Source organism: Ovis canadensis, chromosome 4, assembly GCF_042477335.2.
Source record: "Ovis canadensis isolate MfBH-ARS-UI-01 breed Bighorn chromosome 4, ARS-UI_OviCan_v2, whole genome shotgun sequence".
In the NCBI taxonomy this organism is placed as follows: Eukaryota; Metazoa; Chordata; class Mammalia; order Artiodactyla; family Bovidae; genus Ovis; species Ovis canadensis.
The window spans coordinates 22,883,364-22,907,518 of NC_091248.1; the positions used below are offsets into that span (position 1 = coordinate 22,883,364).

At 42.0% G+C, this 24,155-nt stretch overlaps 1 protein-coding gene across 3 annotated transcripts in view; it reads left to right on the forward strand.

The window, feature by feature from the left end:
- CDK14 (cyclin dependent kinase 14) overlaps positions 1 to 24,155 on the forward strand; it is a 720,213-nt gene that overhangs the window by 507,771 nt on the left and 188,287 nt on the right. For all 3 annotated transcript variants that reach the window (XR_011256569.1, XM_069587335.1, XM_069587336.1), the window contains exon 12: positions 23,276 to 23,324. Coding sequence is in view for 2 of the 3 variants with exons in the window: in XM_069587335.1 (XP_069443436.1) it covers positions 23,276 to 23,324 (49 nt within the window). In the remaining variant the exon portion in view is untranslated. The remainder of the gene's footprint in view (positions 1 to 23,275; positions 23,325 to 24,155) is intronic.

Genomic DNA, 24,155 nt, shown 5'->3' on the forward strand with positions numbered 1-24,155 from the left:
ACAGCAGGTGCAAAGGTCCTGGGGCGGGAAGGAGGGCGGTGGAAAATGAGGTCACTGTCAATGGCACTGGGGCAGGTCAGAAAGAGCCTTGAGGGCCTACTAGGAGACCTTCACCCTTTACTCTGAGCAAGATAGGAAACACGGGGCCGTTTCGCACAGGAGAGCGCATGACCTGGGTTACATGATGGTAAAATCATATCACACTGGGTCTTGTGCTGAGATTGGCGGCCCATGCAGAATTGGGGAGGTCAGTTAGGAGACCATGATGGAGTCTAGAGGGGAGATGAAGAAATGTGCGTGAATAAGATGGTCTTACTTTCTCAACTGCTCCATTTTAGCTCAGAGCTTAACTAACACGTTTTCCCTTGGAAAGTAGGGCCAAAGTGAAGGAACATTTTGAGAAGAATTGTTAAGATATTAAAGGAACAGTTAGATAACAATTGGGATCTATTCTTTAGTATTTAGCATGAATGTGTCCTCCTCTGCACTTATATTTATGCTATCACAAAATTCCTTTGCCTCTGGTCTCCATAGCAACCAGGCAGCGGGGACAGGCCACAGCTGCAGAACAAAAAAATTATGTAACACACAGGCACACATGTGCACACACACAGGCGTGTATTACATGTAAATAAGGAATCCAACCTTGGAACTTTCATCATTCACTTCTCTTTAAATTTCTCTCTAAAGAATTGGGAAGTGCATCTGTGTCTTTGAACCTGACTGCCTTCTCATTTCTTTTCCCTCAGCCTCAGTTCTGTGGTTTATGATCTCCAAATGAGAGGTCTCTCCATGTATGAAGTTAACCCTAAAAATGCATGCCAGTATACAGTAGGTATAGACAAATACTGTTTGATTCCACTTATACGAGGTACCTGCTGCTGCTGCTTCTGCTGCTGTGTAGTCCCTAAGTCGTGTCCGAGTCTTTGCAACCCCATGGACTGTAGCCCCCCAGGCTCCTCTGTCCATGGGATTCTCCAGGCAAAAGAACTGGAGTGGGTTCCCATGTCCTCCCCCAGGGGATCTTCCCGACCCAAGGATTGAACCTGCTTGGCAGGTGGCTTTACCACTGCACCGCCTGGGAAGCCCTCCGTATATACAGGTACCTGGAATAATCAAATTCGTAGAGTCAGAAAGTACACTGGCAGTGCCAGGGGCAGGGAGGGGGAATGGGGGCTTAGTGTTTAATGGGGACAGAGTTTCAGTTTAGGAAGGTAGAAAATTTAAGAGGTGGATGATGTTGAAGGCTGCATTAGTGCCACTGAAATGTACAGTTAAAGGTGGTTAAAAGTGTACTTTATATTATGTGACTTTTACCACAATAATAAAAAAAAACTAAAAAAAAAATTAGAGGTCTCTCCGTCTCTGCCTCTCCCTTCAGTCCTCTCTATCTTTCTCTCCCCGCTCTCCACCTTCCGCCCACCTCTTGTTCCCGAGAGGCTCCTGGAACCTCTTCAGGATGCTTGCTGTGGATCAGCCTTGGAGGTGCGAGGTGACCCTCTGGTATTCTTAGCGCTAGAGTCATTCTGTTGCCTTTGATGAGATTCATCACCAGCCAAACCTCATTGTCTATCAAAAGTAAGAGTCCATTGCCAAATGACGACATTTGCCCTTTCGCTTGGTTCATCGTGACTCACTCCCAGCATGCTTTTGCGTAATGCCCTCTGCTCCATTTCCTTCTGGGATAAGAAGAGTCTTCCCCATCTGGGTCCCAGGACCTCTCTGTCCTGCCTGCTTTACATCAGCAGAGGCCACATGGCTCATACACCTCTGATGAAGTGATGCTTGGAATTTGGGGTTATAAGACAGAGCATTAATATTTTTTTAAAAACATCTTGTGTATGTTTTGGAGGGATTGATTGGATTTTGTAGAATTGTGGGGCTTCCCAGGTGGCTCAGTGGTAAAGAATCCACCAGCAGTGCAGGACACACAGATTCTATTCCTGAGTCAGGAAGATCCCCTGGAGTAGAAAATGGCAACCCACTCCAGTATTCTTGCCTGGGAAATCCCTGGACAGAGGAGTCTGGCAGGCTGTAGTCCAGGGTGTCACAAAGAGCTAGACTCAACTGAGCTGGAACGCTGCCTGTCTGAAGATAAAGCTAGGATGCTGGACGTCCTGCCATGTTGAGGCAAGCCCACATTTGCCTCACATGACCTGCCAGTCTGTAGGGAACAGTCCTGAAAATTCTGGTAATCCCAGATCAGGGCAAAATATAGGTTCTATAGGCAGATTATAGGCATTTGAGGTTCTCCAGACTGGTAGAATCAGGGTGAGGGATTGAGAATTCTGAAAAGATTTTGCAGTTCCCTGCCATCAAGGGAAACTGCAGGACTGCTTGAGCTGGGAGTGGAAGCTGTGTTTTGGTTGTGCCTTAACTACTGAAGCAAACTGAGCATTACAGCGGAAAGAAGTTCCATGGGGCATCTCGCCCTGCTCAGTCTTTCGTAAGGCAAGAAGCCGAGGTCAGAGATATTAAAGGGCTTCCCCAAAGTCACTGTCAGATGGAAGTAGATCCCAGGAGGTCTCAGCCTGGACTGCAGTTCAGTGCTGTGTTTTTACAGAATGAACCATGGGGGATCATTCTGCTGTATCTGTATTATAATTTCTCATTGACTTTCTTCTAATGGACAGTTTCTTGACAATTAGGCTAACAAGAAAGTAGCCACACACACAAAAAAAAATTAGAAAGATCTGATCTCTGTAGTTAGAAACCACACACATCACTTTTGTATGAAATAGTTTGGACCCCAAATAACATGTAGAGTCCATATATGATACTTGTATTCATCTCTTAAATGCTTCCAACACAGGGGGCATTAAGCAACTATTTAATGACCAGTTATTATTCAGGAGTTTAGAAAAGGAAGCCACTGTAAAATGCAGGGAGAGAAAAATGTTCCTAGTCCAGAAGCAATTCAAAGTAATGAAATTAGAGTGAAATAATTCTATTTTCCTGAATCAAGCAAGGAAACAGAGAATTTCTAAAGCGATTGTATTATTCTGAAGAGAAAGTTATCTAATCCAAGAAGCAGCTTGAGGAAAGTTTGTTAAAGCCTGCAAGAATTTCCTGCAGTGAATGCGGTAATATAAGAACAAAATAATTAGTGTTGGAAGCAAATTGCAAAATGATAATATTTTAAACATTCTGTGCCCAAAACTAAGCCCACAGACATACTGACCTTGAAGGCAACAGGCAAGTTTGGATTTAGTTGTAATAGTTCTGTAATGAGGTAAAAAACTTGTCAATCCTGCCTATTCACAGGCCTAACTGAAGTCCGCAAACTAAATCGATCCAGACTGCTTAATTCCAGAGGGAAAATGTAAATTATTTCAGGAATAGATACCATGATGATAACACCTTATATTTATGTTGTGTTTTAATCAATACTACTTACAAAACATTTCAACATATTATCTCATTTGGTATTTGGAATAACTGAGTGGTTATCATGTTACTTGCTAAGTTACCCTTGGTGGTGGTGGGGGTTTGTTCTCTCAGCCGTGTCCTACTCTTGGTGACCCCATGGACTGCAGCCCGCCAGGCTCCTCCATCCATGGGATTTTCCAGACAAGAATACTGGAGTGGGGTGCCATTTCCTCCTCCAGGGGATCTTCCCAGGGATCAAATGAAGTTTCCTGCAGCTCTTGCATTGACAGGTGGAATCCTTTCCCACTTGAACCACCTGGCAAGTTACCTGCTAATATTACCCTCCATAAGTATGGGTATCTTCTTTGAAACTTGTGCTTCCAATAAATTGTCAACTCGAAACTCCCTCTGTGGATGTTTAGTTTTAAATGTCCAGTCCTTGGTACATGTTATGGGAACTGCTCAGTTTCATGATTCGCAGACCAGAGGAGATCTGAAGCCTAAGCCTTTGTTCACACTCGGGACTTTTCCCTGGTCTTTAAAAAGGTGATGGAAAAAACTGCAAGCAGTAGAAATTGTTCAGTGGGATGTTCAGTGCAGGGAGGTTGAGAGGAGGGCAGTTTCCTGACAGGATACTGGCCTGCAGAGACCACGCCTGCTGTTAGGGGACAGCTGTAGACATGTGGGGTCATCCTCGTTACTTTTTCAGAAGCTTCCCATCCCCTCCCTCCAGCTCACAGAAGTCCTACGGCAGTCAAATGAGATCATCCATTTTTACATTCTGTTTGCCACCTTTTACATACTTACTTTTAAGACTTGAACTAATATAAAAGTGCTTTTAAATTGTTAAGAGCATGTATCTGCAGATTAGGATTCTGTACCATTTATGTTGTGTCCTCTATCAGGTATTTCCTTTCCCACTTTATGCTTTTCCTCAAGAATCCCTCTTTATGTCTTTTTTTTTTTTTTTGAGTGATTGATAGCGAATATAACAGTCATGGGTTATGTCTGAATATTCAAGGGTGTGACTATGTGACGGTTATAAAGATGGACTTGAAAGATTCTTCTGCAAATCTATAGCCATCATCTCAGATTTTTTGTTAATTATTTATTATCCATTTTTGGCTGTGCTGGGTCTTCGTTGCCGCCTGCGCTTGGGCTTTCTCTGCTTGTGCGAGCAGCAGCTACTCTGCAGTGGTGGTGGGCCGTCTTCTCATTGCGGTGCCTTCTCTGGTGTAGCTTGTGGGCTCAGTAGTCACGGCATATGGGCTTAGCGGCCCCATGGCCCGTGAAATCTTCCGAGACTTGGGATCAGACCTGTGTCCCCTGCATTGGCAGCCAGATTCCTAACCACTGAGCCACCAGGGAAGTCCTATCTCAGATTTTATTGCTAAAACCTTGTGGGTCTGCCTGCTCTAAGGCTCAGGACATTTAAAGCTGTCTCCCTGCACCATCAACCACCACCTTTTTCAACTCTGTGCTTCCCCATCCCAGTAAATGCCACTACAGTCCCACAGTGAAAAAGCCAGTTAATTGGTACATTTATGGGGTACATGAACTTTACAGAGCAGAGGAAGTTAACAGTGTTAAACGTGACCAGAAAGGTACACTGTCTGGACGTTCGGACTTTCTGATCCTGGCCCTCGTGCTGTGAGTCACGGGTGGCTGCGAGCAGGGGAGAAAATGCTGGAGCTGAGAGCTCACGTTTCAATCAGCAAGAGCCAGATGCTCCAGACACTCTCATGTACTCGGATTCTTAACAAGTGCTCCCTGGGTGCCAAGCAGCCTTGGAGGTGCCGAAGACACGGTCACGAACAAAGCAGATAAGCCCGTGGTTTATGGGGCGTCCATGCCGGGGGGAGGCAGGTAGTAGACAAATTACAAGTCAGCACGACTGGATAAATGACCTGGGACAGAGCAGCAGGGGCGGGTTCCTGACGGCCAAGGTGAAGAGCTAGGATTTTTACTCGAAGTGCAGAAGGAATCAGGGAAGGGTTTTTGAGCAGAGGAGGAAACTGATGTTGTGTGTTTTCTGAAGGACCTACTGGCTACAAAAAGTCACGAACCTGTCTCAGAGATGGAAAGGGGCTTCATCTCAAGTGTGAACTCTTCTTGATTAATGGTTTGTGCCCACGACTCTGGGCTGAGAAGGCTGCGTGATAGCAAATCCAGGCTCAGGGAGTAATTATTTCCCACGAGTTAACAGTGATGCCATAGGCATGGGCTGTAGGCTTTTCCCCATAGGTCCATAACTGACCAAGGATTTGATATGCAGAAAACAAAGTCGTACATATGGGCAACACTAAAAATTTTAAATAGCCAAAAATCATGATGATTACTGAAAATGTAAACTAATAAATCAGCTCTTCCCCCATAGGCAGACCTGTTGGGGGGAGATATCTTTATAAATTGAAGAAATTCGTTTCGGTGCAAGGAAGGGTCTGTCTGTACTGACTTTCTGGGTATCTGCTTGAAGAATTTCCCATTTATTTTCACTAGAGGGCATCCATAATGAGGGAGACAAACACTGTCCAGGAAATGCCAGAGAAAACGTAGTGAGATTACACGTAGTGAAATCTTCTGATAACGGCTGTGTGCACGCATGCTCAGTAGCTTCAGTCGTGTCCGACTCTCCTTGACCCCAGGGACTGTAGCCCGCCAGGCTCCTCTGTCCATGCGATTCTCCAGGCAAGAATAGTGGAGTGGATTGCCATGCCCTCCTCCAAGGCATCTTCCCAAGCGAGGGATCGAGCCTGCATCTCATGTCTCCTGCAATGGGACTTTAACACTAATCCCACCTAGGAAAGCCCCTGATAATGACTATGGAACAATAACTCTTTTGCTAATGTAGAGGTGGAAGGAAAAGAGCTTGGTTTATTTTATTTAAGGTCTTGGTCAAGTAATATTTCACCCCCGAAATATTTACGTAACACATAATAAATGAACTACTGACAGTTAGCTCAGTTTTAAGATAGTGGTGAAATGTCCTTCGCTTACACCCACCCTTGATGAGCACTGTAGGAGCGAGCAGACAGCAAAGTTGAGATTATTGAGAAAAGACATAAATGTGTATGTGCACAGATGGTTTTGCCCCTGGAGCCAGCTATGTAGAGTCAACTCATAGTCTCTCAGCTAAAAAAGGACAATTGATATTGTCTCAGAAAGCTGATCCTTGCTCTCCACTAGTGCATTAAAATCATAGAATCACAGGAATTTGAAGAGTATTCACCTGTCTGTGATTTTTATTCATTTCTGTAACTGTTGCCACAGAGGGTAATTAAAGTATTTACCCTCCCTGGAGTAATACTGCTTTTAATATACCATATGTCTGCCTTGTGTATGTACAGCATAAGGGTACAAGATGATCAGTTGTTAAAGCTTATTATTAATCGTAATTTCCGGTGGTAGCAATAGCTAGCAGATATCAAAAGTTTTTTATGCATTAGACACTCTTCCCAGCTCTTAAGGGGATTTTCTTATTGAAGATTCACAATAATTCTAGGAGGTAAATACTGCTGTTTCTCCCATCTGTGAAGGAAACTGAGGCACTGAAAGATCTGTCTTTTTTTTTTTTTTAAAGTAATATGTCCAGGATCGCTGGAACTTGGCAGACATTTGTCTGGCATTTCCCATGAACACAAGACAGATTTGTTCTAAACTAAAAGGCTGAGGCTCTGCAACATGTGAAAAGGGAGTTGGGGGTGGAGAGAGTACTGATTGTGTCACTGTTGGTTTTTAAAGTAGACTTCATCATTTGTATCTTTGTTTGGCTGCGCTGGGTCTTCTGCGTATGGGCTTTCTCTAGTGGCAGCAATGGGGGCCACTCTGCAGTTATGGCGTGCGGGCTTTCTCCACTGTGCTTTCTCGTGGCGGAGCGTGCGTGCTAGGGCCCACAGGCTTCAGTACTTGTAGCACATGGGCTAACTTGCCCCGCTGCATGTGGGATCTTCCCGGACCAGGGATCAAACCAGTGTCTCCACCATTGCCAGGCGGATTCTTAAACACTGGACCACTAGGGAAGTACAGTAGATTTGTATTTTTTTAGACCATTTTAAGGCTCACAGAAAAACTGAGCAGAAGGTAGAGAAATTTTCCATATGCCTGCCGTCCCCACACATGCATAGCCTCCCCCCTTATCAACATCCCCCACCAGGATGGTGCATTTGTTCAGCTGAGAAACCTACATCATTATACCTCGGAGTTCATAACTGAGGGTTTTGCTTTTGGTGCTATATATTATGTGGGTTGGGACAAATGTATCAGGACACATGTTTACCATGCAGAGTAGTTTCACACTCTTGAAAAAAATCCTCTGTCCTCCCCTCACTCATCCCTTCCCCCCTCTAGCCCCTGGCAACCAGGGATCTTTTTATCGTCTCTAGTTTTTTGCCTTTTCCTGAAGGTCTTATAGTTGGAAGTGTGCATGTTTTTTAACTGCTGCTGCTGCTGCTAAGTCGCTTCAATCGTGTCCGACTCTGTGCGACCCCATAGACGGCAGCCCACTACCAGGCTCCTCTGTCCCTGGGATTCTCCAGGCAAGAACACTGGAGTGGGTTGCCATTTCCTTCTCCAGTGCGTGAAAGTGAAAAGTGAAAGTGAAGTCGATCAGTCGTGTCCGACTCTTTACCACCCCGTGGACTGCAGCCCACCAGGCTCCTCCATCCATGGGATTTTCCAGGCAAGAGCACTGGAGTGGGGGGCCATTGCTAGTTAAAGGAGCTTTGATCTGCTGGTGCTGCTGCCAGCATTGTGCATTGCTGAGGTCAAACTTCAAGTCTCTTCCAGTGGAGACATACAGAGATGTCATGGTGTCGTGGCTGAGCCTTGACTCCACATCCAGACTGCCTGGGTTCAGATCCCAGCTCTGCCGCTTGTGAGCTATGTGACACGGACAAGGTGCCCAGTGTCTCAGTACCTCGGTTTCTCTATGTGTCAAATGGAGATCTTATCCCCTAGCCCACAGTGTTGTTATGCGGACTAAATCAAGTTGCAGACCAATAGGACACGGGATATGTGTGCCGAATATCCAATAGGAGGCTTGGATCACCCAGCTCTTTGGTAACAGGTGATAAACCAGGCGCTGAATCCTGGTTCAGCCTCTGCCACTAGTTTGTATCATGGCCTCAGGCAACTCAACCTTTCTAACCTCAGTTTAGTCACTGGTAGAAAGAAGTGATCCGACCACAGTATGTCCCCTACATATGAATGTATTCTATTCTGAGAGCATGTTCTTAAGTCCAATTTGTTCATAAAGTCCAACAAAGTTAGCCTAGGTACCAAGCTAATGCAACTGGATATAGAGTACTGTACTGTTATAGGGTTATAAGACTTTTCACATAAATAATACATAAAAAGGAAAACATAATGAAAACATTTTTACTCTTAGACTATAGTACCTTGAAAAGTACAGTAGTGCAGTGTACAGCAACTGACATACAGAGGCTGGTGTCGAGTGAACAGGCAGGAAGACCAACTGGAGGAAGGGGAGGAGGGGGAGACGGTGGAGCTGAAGGACTGTGAGCAGGAGGAGCCGGGGGCAAGCTGCAGTTTCACTCACACCTGACATCCCTTGCTGCAGCCAGACACACGTTCATATGTGTGAAAGTTCGCACCTTGAAGGTTCATATGTAGGGGACCTGCGGTACCTGATGGCTCACATTTCCCCTCAAAGGTGCTGTCTTCCTGGTCTCTTTCTCCCTGTGGAGAGTTTGCATGCAGGCATGGGTGGGGCTGCATGGAGACCGAGACACAAAATCTTTCTTCTCCTTTCTTTTCTGGGAGCTGTAAGGATTCCATCTCATTGGTGACTAGTACACTTTGTGATAAATGCCTAACAGATTAAACTTTATTTCTCTAAAGAAAAGCATCTTATGGCAAGAGAAGTGTCCGTTAACTTTTAGGTTGAGAAAGGTGTGGTTGGTGTGAAGACCTCAGTTGGGACTATGCACACACACAAACCCGTGTTTGTATGTTTATCTGTAAATGCCATAGGAAGTAAGAAAGTTTAACGAATAGAGTAGATGTCTGCTTCTAGAAGTTGCTCAGAGATTTTTTTTTTAATTTAATTAATTAATTTCAGCTGTGCTGGGTTTTCTCTAGCTGCGGTGTGCAGTTTTCTCCTTGTGGAGGCTTCTCTTGTGTTGTGGAGCGCAGGCTTTAGTAATTGCAGAGCATGAGCTCAGTACTTGTGGTTCCTGGGCTGTAGAGCACAGTCTCAAGTGTCGTGGCACATGGGCTTAGTTGCTTTGTAGCATGTGGGATCTTCCCGGACCAGGGATCGAACCCCTGTCTCCTGCATTGGCAGGTGGATTATTTACCACTGAGTCACCAGGGAGGCCCAGAGATTGCTCTCTGAAAACACACACCGTTGGTAATGAAAGGATGATTTGCTGCAGCTGGCTCACAGCAGGATGCTTCAGTCCCCTGTTTCTAGGACTGAAGATGGCTACTCGGCCTTTGCAGGAAACCCCTCTGGGTTTTGCAACAAGGCAGTATGATTCTGTTCTGAGTTAACAGGTCACATCAGAGCCTCTCGCTGGTAACGCTGGGGCTGTGTCAAATCACAGCCAGCATATATTTGGGGGATAGCAAGTGTTTTAAAGCTGTGAGTTGCAGTTGTGCAGACACACAAATTATTTCTAAAATGCCTTTTTGGATTACTGTGCTTTTTTGGAGTTGAGACATCCTGTATTTTGGAACAAGTGTAGCCCTCTCTGGAATAGACTCTCATCTGCCTGCATGAATGCCTGTTCAGTCGCTCAGGTGTGTCCGACGCTTGGCGACCCTGTGGACTGTGGCCCGCCAGGCCCCTCTGTCCATGGGATTCTCCAGGCAAGAACGCTGGAGTGGGTTGCCAAGCCCTCCTCTAGGGAATCTTTCCCAGGGATCAAACCCAGGTCTCCTGAGTCTCTTATATTGGCAGGCAGATTCTTTACCACTGAGCCGCTTGGGAAGCCCCAAACTCTCATCTATTATGCATGGATTCTTACTTCTGGTCTGAGGACTATAAATGTTTTAGATCCAGCTTTCCTATATGTTAGCCAGAATATCAGCTGAAATGTGGACCACTGGGCTTGGCTTTCCTAATAACTCTAAGAAAGTCAGTTTTGTATACAGATCCTTTTGAATACCTGTAAATAGAATTTTCTCCTATGGATGGCCCCTTGATACTGGGTTCCATGATTCATCGTAGGCTGTGGATGACCTTGTAGGTTTTGTGCAGTGCTTTTCCACAGGGCCTGGCAAACAGTATGTACATGAGAAATATTTGTAGAGTGAGTGAGAGAGTGAGGACTACTCCTGTCTTCTGAAGGATTCATGGCTATACTCTGCCACATAAGCATTAGAGTGATAATTGGACACATCAGAGAGTGATTCGTGACTTGGTTTACTATTCATCCTTACAGAGGACTGGACCCTTTTTGCTCCATTGAAACTATCTTGAGACAGGCATCAGGTTCAATACCTGCGCCCCATGATAGCTCGGCCACAGCCTCTTGGCTTAAATCATTACCACTTTCCGACAGGCTCAGGAGGCAAGGGTAAATGCATTTGTTAAAATGCAAAATAACCCTAACGAATGGAAATTTTGAATAGATGAATATATGGTTTAGAGGCATTCATTATAAAGGACATCTAACATTTCCTGTGGCATTTTGGACATACTCATTTTTATATTGACTTACAGTTATTCCAGGATATTATTTAAAAATTCAATGCTATTAAATCCAAAAAATGAAAGAAAAGTGTTCTTAAAAATCCTGGGTTAGCCTTCCAAGTCCCTTGAATCTTATTGGAGTTTTTAGTTGGTTGGTTTTTTGACTACTTACTTATAAGTTTTCCCATTATTGAAGTTAAAAACATAGCAGTGTCTTATGAGATCCAAAAAATACATTGGTGAGAAGGAGATATGGAAAATAAAAATTAAAATTAGCTTCCTAGAGTATACAGTACATACATATAAGCAAATGGGAAAATTCCAATTTAGGTTTTGTTTTTACACTGCCTCAAGCCACTCAGGTTTAGTTCTTTTTCTTCCCCTTGCCCTTTGCTCTTTTATTTTTAATAAAATTAATTTTTTAAATTAGAGCATACTTGCTTTACGATGTTGTGTTCGTTTCTGCTGTACAGCAACATGAGTAGACCGTATGTTTATGTAAATACCTTCCCTCTTGAGACTCCTTCCCACCACCCCCCATTTCAGCCCTCGAGGTCGTCACAGAGCACCGAGCTGAGCTCGCTGGGCTGTATGGCAGTTTCCCACTAGCTATCTGTTTTGCACCTGGGAGTATGTATGTTAGTGCGACTCTGAATTCATCCCACCCTCTCCTTCCTACTCCATGTCCACAAGTCCATTCTTTATGTCTGCATCTCAGATTTAGCTCTTTTGGGAAACTTCAGAATGTATAGCATTGTTCACCAGTATTTTCCCATGAAATTGCAGCGAATCACTGCCTATAAGCATGGCAGTGTGAGCAAAACCTTTCCAGCCTCTGTCCCCCACCCCCACCACGTCGCAGAAAAGTGATTTCTTCTCTCTGAGCTCTCCTCCCTGGCTCCCTGCTGTGTGCGACCATCCTCTGCAGTGTCCCTGCAATAAGAAGAGAAGGTGAAAATCAGCCTGCAGGTTTAAATTAATTGCACTTCTCAGTTACACTGTGAGTTTGCCAGTGCTTTAAATCACCGCATTCTAAACTTCTAGTTTAAACATAATTGGAAAGAGAAAGCTGACATTAAATGGTGACAGAATAAAACTAACTGAAGGAGAGCAGTGTGAAGCACTCCTAATCAAATACTGGAATAATCTGTGAAAATCGTTCATAAGCAGTTGACTGTTTTATTAAATACACCTCTGATTTGGGGCACTAATTTAAGCCCCTTTTTGTTTTCAAAACTTACCTAGTGAATTAGGTTGCTTTCATGCTAATGGAACATTATTTTTACCCATGATGCAATTGTTTTCAAACTAGAATTTAAAACATCTAATTCTAAACGTTATCAGAAACTGTTGGAAATATCTCTGTTTGAAATTGTGTGGCTTGACAGTTAAGATCTGAAAGATGTTGGATGCAAGAGATCAGGTCTTATGTGTTACTGGAACTAGCTTCAGAGATTTGAGCTTATCCTGTCTTCATTTGGAAAAGAAAACAGATGCGGTTAGTGGCGCTGCCTCTGGGCTCCCAGGGGACTGTGTCCATATCCACACTGAAGCACTTTTCACCCTGTGTTGGTAATTGTGTATTTACTTTGCTGGGCCACCGAATTATAAGCAGGATGTCCTCATTTCTGTGTGCCCATAGTCCATGGAGTGCCTAGCGTACGAGCCGGTGGCAGGTGACATTCGCTAGAAGAATTTAGAGTTTGACATCCCTTATATGTGGAATCTAAAAAGAAATGAGACAGATGAACTTACAAAACACAAAGAGACTCACAGACTTAGAGAATGAACTTACAGCTGCTGGTGGGAGGGATGGGGAGTTAGGGATGGATGTATACACACTGCTATAAAATGGATAACCAGCAAGGACCTACTGAAGAGCACAGGGGACTCTGCTCAGTGTTACATGGCATCCCAGATGGGAGAGGTGTTTGGGGGAGAATGGGTACCTATGTATGTGTGGCTGAGGCCCTTTGCTGTTCACCTGAATCTGTCACAACATTGTTCATCAGCTGTACCCCAATACAAAATAAAAAGTTAAAACAAAAAGAGTTCATGTGAGTAGTGACGGAAAGTAAATGAAGGAAGACTTTTTCCTTTGTTATTTTTTTCACTTTCATGTGGCACGTTTCGCTATCAATTTTGGCTCTTTTATGCACAGCTAAAACTGACATATTGTATTTCGGAAAAAAATTTCTCTATTAGCATATCCTGTCAAACTCTAAATAGAGGCAATCCTTAGAGCTCATATTTGTGTGCAGTCATTAATTGCTAAGAATGATAATTTACTAGTAAATGCAAGATTGTATTAATGTTATCTGGAATGGAATTCTTCCTTCCCAAAATCATAACAAATTATTAAAATTGCTTGTGGGGAGTACAAAGTTAAGGAGATCAAATTTGTATTACAAGGACATTTGAGGTAATTAATTTTGAAATATATTTTGCTTTTAAATACTAGGCTATATTTATTATACATAATAATAATTTCTCTAAACCTCCGTAAAAAGCTGTTCTTGCCATTTCTCCTCTCTTTGTCAGTTAATTTTCGAACCTAGAATATGGCTTTACATTTCTGTTCTGCACCAACTGACTGAATTATGTTGGGTCTTATGTAATGCAATCTAGTAGAGAATAAATGCAAACGTTAGACATTCTTTTGAACCAAATAAGTACATAATTGTTGGTGAGCGCTTTTGCCTGTAGCTTTAAAACAGTGAATGTTTGTAATCGGGGCTACTCCTCAGCTAGTGCACACCACTGAAGCATACTGGCTAGTTTCTGTACTGATTGGTTCAAGCCTTGCAGAGTATTAAATATTTTGACAATTATCTCTGCTTGAAAGATGACTGAAACCCATGCAAATGTCAAGTTTCTGAGCCCTCGTGGGAGTATTAATGCATTCTCAGAGTAATATTACCTGATGCGAAGAGCTGACTCATTTGAAAAGACCCTGATGCTGGGAAAGGTTGAGGGCAGGAGGAGAAGGGGATGACAGAGGATGGGGTGGCTGGATGGCATCACCGACTCCATGGACATGGGTTTGGGTGGACTCCAGGAGTTGGTGATGGACAGGGAGGCCTGGCGCACTGCAGTTCATGGGGTCGCAAAGAGTCAGATATGACTGAGCGACTGAACTGAACTGATCAAATTCCAAATCTTTGAAACGTGGAAATTGGAGAGCGATATTCACTTTCACTTTTCACTTTCCTGCATTGGAGAAGGGCATGGCAACCCACTCCAGTGTTCTTGCCTGGAGAATCCCAGGGACGGGGGAGCCTGGTGGGCTGCCGTCTATGGGGTCTCACAGAGTTGGACACGACTGAAGCGACTCAGCAGCAGCAGCAGCAGCAGCAGCAGCAGCAAGTGCTCTATGAGTCACCCCAACCCCTACCTTTCTGTCACACCCCATGTCCAGTTCATCAGCAAATCTTACTTGCTCTACCTTGAAAATGTTTTCAGCTTGTCTTCTCTCTCTGCGTTCACTCTGTTGCCATAGCCCATGTCCCGTCCTGTCTCTCCTGGACTGTTGTGAAAACTTTTATCGATCTCCCAGCTTCCGTCTTTGCCTCTAATGCTAGTGTATTCTCTAAACAGAGGCCAGAGTGAACCTTTAAAAAAAAATTCTAAATCATACCTAAAGGCCGCAGAATCTGCGTGAGCCGGTCCCCCACCCGTCTCTCGGGGCTGCCTGCTCCAGGCACTCTGTGTTCCGGGCTCACTTCAGACTTTCACATCCCCTGCTGGAATGTGAGCGGCTTGTAGACAAGAAGGTCTTCTCTTTGGTTCTCTCCCATATCTTCCATTCCAAGAAGCATATTGGCACCCAGTAGTTGCTCAATGAATAGTAGTTGAATGAATGAATCATTGCACAGATTTCTAGCCATTTCTTTTGAATAAATTCTGTATTTAGAGACAGGAAGCTGAGTATGTTCTTAAATTTCTTTTTGTTCTTTTTATCTAATGATCTAATGGTGTTGTTACATGTGAAACATACCAAAGCAAAAGCAATATAAATCATTTGGGTTCTCTTCAAAAACTTACAATTCTAAGCAGATAACATCAACAAAAGGTACCAGCTAATATAAAGCAGAATTAAGTCTATTAAGTATTAAATTATGAAAAAAATGATATTGTAAAGCAAAATAAAGTAAAAATAAATTTTTTTAAAAAAAAAGAAAAATGAGATCAATATGAAAAAGAAATCACTTAATTCTACTGTATGCACAAATCCTTTCTAAATGGAAAGATTTTTAAAAATAAACATTTTTCTGAACCTTTATCAAAGTACACTTATTCCTATATTTTATATTAAAAGCTACGTTTGGTGGAGGCTTAGTCACTAAGTTGTTATCAACTCTTGCAACTCCATGGACTATAGCCCTCCAGGCTCCTCTGCCCATGGGATTTCCTAGGCAAGAAACTGGAGCAGGTTGCCATTTCCTTCTCCAGGGGATCTTCTCGATACAGAGATTGAACTCTGGTCTCCAGCATTGCAGGCAGTTTACTGCATTGAAGCCAGATTCTTTACCAGTTGTGCCACCAGGGAAGTCCTTAAAAGCTAAGTTTAGTCTAGCAAAGTAATGCTCAAAATTCTCCAAGCCAGGCTTCAGCAATATATGAACCGTGAACTTCCAGATGTTCAAGCTGGTTTTAGAAAAGGCAGAGGAACCAGAAATCAAATTGCCAACATCTGCTGGATCATCAAAAAAGCAAGAGAGTTCCAAAAAAACATCTATTTCTGCTTTATTGACTATGCCAAAGCCTTTGACTGTGTGGATCGCAATAAACTGTGGAAAATTCCGAAAGACATGGGAATACCAGAGTACCTGACCTGCCTCTTGAGAAACCTGTATGCAGGTCAGGAAGCAACAGTTAGAACTGGACATGGAACAACAGACTGGTTCCAAATAGGAAAACGAGTATGTCAAGGCTGTATATTGTATATTGTCACCCTGCTTATTAAACTTATATGCAGAGTACATCATTAAAAATGGCAGGCTGGATGAAGCACAAGCTGGAATCAAGATTGCTGGGAGAAATATCAATAACCTCAGATATGCAAATGACACCACCCTTATGGCAGAAAGTGACGAAGAACTAAAGAGCCTCTTGATAAAAGTGAAAGAGGAAAGTGAAAAAGTTGGCTTAAAGCTCAACATTCAGAAAATGAAGATCATGACATCCGGTCCCATCACTTCATGGGAAATAGGTGGGGAAACAGGGGAAACAGTATCAGACTTTATTTTGGGGGGCTCCAAAATCACTGCGCAGCCATGAAATTAAAAGACACTTACTCCTTGGAAGGAAAGTTATGACCAACCTAGATAGCATTTTCAAAAGCAGAGACATTACTTTGTCAACAAAGGTCCGTCTAGTCAAGGCTATGGTTTTTCCATATGGATTCGTATGGATATGAGAGTTGGACTATAAAGAAAGCTGAGCACCGGAGAATTGATGCTTTTGAACTGTGGTGTTGGAGAATACTTTTGAGAGTCCCTTGGACTGCAAGGAGATCCAACCAGTCCATCCTAAACAAGATCAGTCCTGGGTGTTCATTGGTAGGACTGATGTTGAAGCTGAAACTCTAATACTTTGACCACCTAATGCGAAGAGCTGACTCATAGAAAAGACCCTGGTGCTGGGAAAGATTGAGGGCAGGAGGAGAAGGGGATGACAGAGGATGAGATGGCTGGATGGCATCACTGACTCGATGGATGTGAGTCTGAGTGAACTCCAGGAGTTGGTGATGGACAGGGAGGCCTGGCATGCTGTGATTCATGGGGTCGCAAAGAGTCGGACACGACTGAGCAACTGAACTGAACTGAGCATGCGTAAGATAAATAAATAACAAGGATTTATTGTACAGCACCGAGAGATATAGCCATTATTTTATAATAACTTTAAATGGTGTGTAATCTATAAATATATTGAATCCCTATGTTTTACACCTGAAACTACTATAGTATTGTAAATCACTGTTCTTCAATGAAAAAAAAAGTTGTTTGATAAATATTCTTGTGCATATATTTTTGTTCACTTGACTCTTAGGTTCAATTCACTTTTTAGATGAATTCCTACAGGTAAAATTGCATAATCAAAAAACTTTTTAAATAAATGGAAAGATACAATATATTTTTATATACAAAAATTATGTATCAGCCTTTTCAGATAAATACATATTTCAGTGAAACTCCAACCAGGTTTCCAGTGGGATCTTTGTTTGTTGTGTTGATTGACTGTTTTATTTGAAATTCACCTTCCTTGACCACCCAACACGAAGTGTCCCTTGCCCTCTACATCATACCTCCATGTTTTATTTAGTAGAACACCGTCTTTTCCCTCAACATTATTGGGTTATAACTGATAGCACTGTGTGAGTCTAAGATATACAACACAGTGATTTTATATGTGACTATATTGCAAAATGCTGCCATAAGTCTGGTTAACACACGTAGTTTCAGTTTTTTATTTTGTAGTGAGAGCTTTAAAAATCTACTCTCTTGGCAACTTTCAAGTAAATATGCAATGCAGTATTGTTAACTATAGTCACCACGCTTTACATGACAGCCCCAGAACCTGTTCATCTTATAACTGGAAGTTTATACCCTTTGGCTACTTTCATCTCTTTCCCCATCTCCAGCCCTACACCTCAGCCACATCTGTTGTCTGCTCTCTGCTTCCATGAGTTTAAGTATTTTTTTTTGATTTCTCATAGAAGACAGACTTTGTTTGCCTTATTTTGCTTAGCATACTGCCCTCAATTTCCATCCATGTTATTGCACATGGCGACGTTTCCTTCTTTTTTATGACTGAATATGTGCGAGTTGGACAATAAAGAAGGCTGAGCACTGAAGAATTAATGCCTGGTGCTGAAGAAGACTCTTGAGAGTCCCTTGGACAGCAAGGAGGTCAAACCAGTCAATCCTGAAGGAAATCAAACCTGAACATTCATTGGAGGGACTGATGCTGAAGGTGAAGCTCCAATTTGGGCACCTGGTGCAAAGAGCTGACTCATTGAAAAAGATCAGAATCCTGGGAAAGACTGAGGGCAGGAGAAGAGGAGGGTGACCAGAATGAGATAAGCATCACCAGCCCAATGGACATGAGTTTGAGCAAGCTCGGGGAGATAGTGGCGGGACAGGGAGGCCTGGCGTGCTGCTGTCCACGGGCTCACAAAGAGTCGGACACAACTTAGCGACTGAACAACGTTCTGGTGTATACATATGCTATATTTGCTTTTCCATCCATCCACCAAGGGACACGCATGGTGGCTCCATATCTTGGCTGTTACAAATAATGCTGCAGCAAAAATAAGAGTGTGGAAATCTCTTTCATTTCCTTCAGATATTAACACATACCCAGAAGTGAAATGACTGGATAATGTCATGGTTCTATTTTTAATTTTTTTGAAAAACCTTTATGCTCTTTTCCATAGTGGCTGTACCAATTTAAATTCCCACCAGCAGTGCCCAGGTGTGTCCTTTTTCTCTACATTTCTGCACATTCTAACAGGTGTGAAGTGAAATCTCACTGTGGTTTTGGTTTTCATTTCCCTGATGTTTAGTGAGCTCAAGCCCTTTTTCATGTACTTGGCCATGTGAATATCTTCCTTGGAAAAATGTCTATTCAGGCTCTTTGCCCATTCCTTAAATTGGATTATTTGTTCTTTTATATGAGTCCCTTCTATATTTTAGATTTTAGCCGTTTCTCAGACGGGCTTCCCAGGTGGCTCAGTGGTAAAGAATCCGCCTGCCAGTGCAGGAGACACAGGACACAGGAGTTCGATCCCTGGGTTGGGAAGATCTCTGGAGGAGGAAGCGGCAACCCACTTCAGTATTCTTTCCTGGAAAATTCCATGGAAAGAGGAGCCTGGCAGGCTACAGTCCAGGGGGTCACAAAGAGTCTGACGCAACTGAAGCGACTGAGCTTCAGCACCACTATTTTTCAGATATGTGGTTTGTAAATATGTTCTCCCGTCTGGTAGCTTTCTCTTTCATTTTGTTGACTGTTTCCTTTGCCATGCAGAACCCTTCAGATTGATGTAGTCCCACTTGTTTATTTTCATTTTTATTCCCTGTGTTGGGCATTGTAACTATAAATCATCATAAAGACTAAGGTCAGTGAGCTTTTTCCTGGTTTTCTTCTATGGTTTCAGATTTTGTGTTTAAGTCCTTAATCTTTTTCCAGGTGTTTTGAGTGATATAAAACAGAGGTCCAGTTTCATTCTTTTTCATTTGAGTATCATTTTTTCCCCAGTACCACTTACTAACGAGACTATCTTTTCTCCACTGAGTATGTTGGTTCCCTTCTCAAACATTGACCATATTGATGCATGATTTTACTCCTGAGCTCTCAGTTCTGTTCCACTGGTGTTCCATGAGTCTGTTTTTATGCCTGTACCATGCTGTTCCTATTACTGTAGCTTTGTGCTATAGTTTGACATTAGGAGGTATAATAACTCCAACTTTGTTCTTCTTTCTCCATACTGCGGTTCTGTTTTTGTGGTTCTGTGTGAATTTTCTCATTTTTTCCCTATTTCTGTAAAAAACACCTTGGAATCTTGATAGGGATTATGTTAACTCTAGAGGTGGATTTGGGTAGTATGAACATTTTACCAATGTATTAGTTCTTCCAGTATGAGTATGGAATATCTTTCCACATATTTGTGTCTTCAGTTTCTTTCATCAATGTCTTATAGCTTTCAGTGTACAGATTTTTACCTACTTGGTTAAATTTAATCCTAGATGTTTTGTAGGTTTTGATGCTGTTGTACATAAGATTGTTTGTCTCTTAATCAGATTAGTCATTGTTAGTATATAGAAATGTAACTGATTTTTGTTTATTGGATTTGTCTCCTGCAACTTCCCTGATTGTGCTGATTAGTTCTGACAGGTTTTTGATGGAGTCTTTAAGATCTTCTATGAAAAAAAAAAAACATGTCATCTGCAAACATCGAACAATTTTGCTTCTTCTTTTCCGATTCAGATGTGTGTGTGTTTTTTTAGGGGGGGTGTGGTTGGTTGGCTTCAGTTTTTTTGTTGTTGTTGATAGTTTCTTGCTGATTGCTCTGGCCAGGGCTTCCCATACTGTGTTGAACTGGAATAGTGAGAGTCAGTACCTTAGAGTTGTACCTTTCACCATTGAGTATGATGCTGGCCGTGGGCTTGTCATATATAGACTTTTCCTGTGCTGAGGTATGTTCCACCCATACCTAATATATTGAGAGTTTATATAATGAATGGGTGTTGAATTTTGTCAGATGCTTTTTCTGCATCTATTGAGATGATCAGGTGATTTTTATCTTTCATTCTGTTAATATGATGTAGCACATTTATTCGTCTGCATATGTTGAACTGTCCTTGCATCCCAGGGATGCATAATATGGAACATTATTTTTTTGTTGCTGGTGGGAAATGAAAAGTAATCTGTCATCATCTACTGAAGTTTGAAATATGCATACCATTTTCCAAGCAGTTCTATATTGGGAATCTGGGTAACAAAAAAAGAAAGCACCAGTATGCAAAAATAGATGTGCAAGGATTATTTATTGAAACATTGTTTTTAAGACAACAGTTCAGTTCAGTTCAGTCACTCAGTCGCTCAGTCGTGTCTGACTCTCTGTGACCCCAGGAATCGCTGCACACCAGGCCTCCCTGTCCATCACCAACTCCCGGAGTTCACGCAGACTCATGTCCATCGAGTCAGTGATGCCATCCAGCCATCTCATCCTCTGACGTCCCCCTCTCCTCCTGCCCCCAATCCCTCCCAGCATCAGAGTCTTTTCCAATGAGTCAACTCTTTGCATGAGGTGGCCAAAGCACTGGAGTTTCAGCTTTAGCATCATTCCTTCCAAAGAAATCTCAGGGTTGATCTCCCAACCAGAATGGACTGGTTGGATCTCCTTGCAGTCCAAGGGACTCTCAAGAGTCTTCTCCAACACCACAGTTCAAAAGCATCAATTCTTTGGTGCTCAGCTTTCTTCACAGTCCAACTCTCACATTCATACATGATCACTGGAAAAACCATAGCCTTGACTAGACAGACCTTTGTTGGCAAAGTAATGTCTCTGCTTTTGAATATGCTCTCTAGGTTGGTCATAACTTTTCTTCCAAGGAGTAAGCGTCTTTTAATTTCATGGCTGCAATCACCATCTGCAGTGATTTTGGAGCCCAAAAACATAAAGTCTGACACTGTTTCCACTGTTTCCCATCTATTTCCCATGAAGTGATGGGACCAGATGCCATGATCTTTGTTTTCTGAATGTTGAACTTTAAGCCAACTTTTTCACTCTCCACTTTCACTTGCATCAAGAGCCTTTTTAGTTCCTCTTCACTTTCTGCCATAAGGGTGGTGTCATCTGCATATCTGAGGTTGTTGATATTTCTCCCGGCAATCTTGATTCCAGCTTGTGCTTCTTCCATCCCAGCATTTCTCATGATGTACTCAGCACAGAAGTTAAATAAGCAGGGTGACAATATACAGCCTTGACGTACTCCTTTTCCTATTTGGAACCAGTCTGTTGTTCCATGTCCAGTTCTAGCCGTTGCTTCCTGACCTGCATACAGGTTTCTCAAGAGGCAGGTCAGGTGGTCTGGTATTCCCATCCCTTGTTGTTAAGACAACAAGGGACTGGAAACTACCTAAATTTTCATCAGTAGGAGAATGGTCACATAGTTTCTGTAATTCTATCCTCTGAAATATTACATAGGTTTGAAACAGTTGTTATATATTTTTCATTTGAAGGACTATACAGTATATATTATTAGATACTAAAAAATGTCAGAGAGTGTTTTGTACAATCCATTTAAAAATTGAAATAGTATATGCTGCTGCTGCTGCATCACTTCAGTCGTGTCCGACTCTGTGCGACCCCATAGACGGCAGCCCACTAGGCTCCTCTGTCCCTGGGATTCTCCAGGCAAGAATACTGGAGTGGGTTGCCATTTCCTTCTCCAAAAATAGGATATATATTTGTATATATGGATAGATTTTTATTTATAAACATAAACATGTGGAGAGAGACATACCAAGCCATTAACCATTGCTATGTCATTAGAAGTGAAAAACGGGGAGCAGGAGAAAATATTATTAATATATATTTTATGCCATTATATTGTTTAGCTTTGTAAAACATGTATGCTTTCATTTTAAAAAATTTAATAAAGATTGTTCAATGGTAAATGTAAATATACACGATAGGACGTTGGTTTGGCTTTGCGTGTGTGTAAATACTATGTGGTGTAAGCAAGGAGATCCAGCACTACTGTGTTTGGTCAGGGATGCAGGGCTGATTTTGTTGATATATGGCGGAAACCAACTCAATATTGTAAAGCAATTATCCTCCAATTTAAAGTAAATAAATAAAATTTTAAAACTAAGACTCGATGACCTCATATTCTAGAAAATAAACAAACATTCCAAATCCTGCGCTACAGCAAGAATAAGGGGAGTCTTTGAAGTAGAAGGAAAGGACCCCAGACAAAAAATGTGGGAATGCAGGGAGAAATGAAGAACCCAGGAATGAACTAACATGGATGGACTTGCAAGGCATTATGCTACGTGAAATAAGACAGAGAAAGACAAGTGCTGTATCACTTATATGTGGGACCTAAAAAATACAACAAACGAGTGAAAATAACCGAAAAGAAGCAGACAGATGGATACAGAGAACAAACTGGTGTTTGCCAGTGGGGTAGGGGGTGGAGGAGCAATGGAGAGGTGAGGAGTTGGAGGCACAAACTGCTGCGTATAAGACAGGCTCGAGAATATATCATACAAACGGGGAATAGAGCCAATATTTTGTAATAACTGTAAATGGAAAGTAACCTTTAAAAACTATATAAAAATTTCTAATTATAAACATTTTAAAATGTTAAAAAAAAAAAAGAGAGATGTCTTCATTGAGAAAACAGCAGGTTTCACTGGACTGATGTGGCAGTATTCTTCTATAGATCTACCTACAGTTTGCAGGTTCGGAACTTGCATTTCTGTTTTCAACCCAGTTAAAACTTATTCTAAGAAAGAATTACTAGGAAGCCAGGTGATAAAGAGTACACTGTTTCATTGCTTAAAGTGTTAAGCTGTTCTTGTTTTACTCTTTATTTAATCTGAGGTGAAGACCTAGTTTGTCTAGCATAACTATGGCTAAATCCAACAGTAACTTTTTTAAAAGTTTTTTTTTTTAATATACTGTCAATATGGACATTTGAAATAAAGACTGTTTATCATTTTTCTTTTTTATTTCAGAACGCTTTACCCTGTACAGCTCTAAAAACCTTAGACAAGCATGGAATAAGTAAGTTTTTAATACAGATTATGCTTTCTCTTTATCTCTCAACTTTTAAAACCCTTTCTCCTGACATTCTTTCGTTTGATCACCCAGTTATCTATTCATCCTTTCATTTAGCCATCAGGCAGTTACTTGGTCCTATTTGCCAGCCCCAGTGTCTCACCTGAGCCAACCCTCTTCTGTGAGCTTGGATTCCCAGAGTGAGGTTGTATTTATTGCTTTAGAGTTGTTAATCCTGCAATTCACTGTGGTCTCTTCTTCTAACTAGATTCCAAGAAATGTTTTAGCATCCTTGGATGCTAAAATAATGTTTCTTAAGTACAATATATCCACTGACTTTCTGATCTGATTAATGTTGGTGACAACCTTTGAGCTAGATGAAACTGATCTTTCAAATGTTTTCAGTTTACCTAATTTTTTTTCCCCTGAGCCCTAATGGGAAGCTAAGTACATGTATCACTTGGAGTATATGTACACTGTTGATTTAATTTCTATTCTGTCATCACACCTTGTTGAAACTGTTTAATTGATTGATTTCAAAATTTGATGACATCTGATGATGTGAGTGTCTCAAGTGATTCAGGGTTTTGGAGGGCTTTTTTTTGCAAGCCAGACTGCTAGTAAATCTTTGAAAGTTAGTAAGCAGAGTAATTGAGTCACTCCCATTTGATTGTGAGCATCACATCTCAAGCATTATGTTGGGGGAAAGGGTAACTGGTTCTGCTTTGATTAAGTTAACTATTATTTGTCATAACAAAATTTTGTCTACAGGGAATTTAGTGTTATTGTCTCCCTTTTTACTGTTTTGACATGTTTAATTTTATATGTCATCAATTA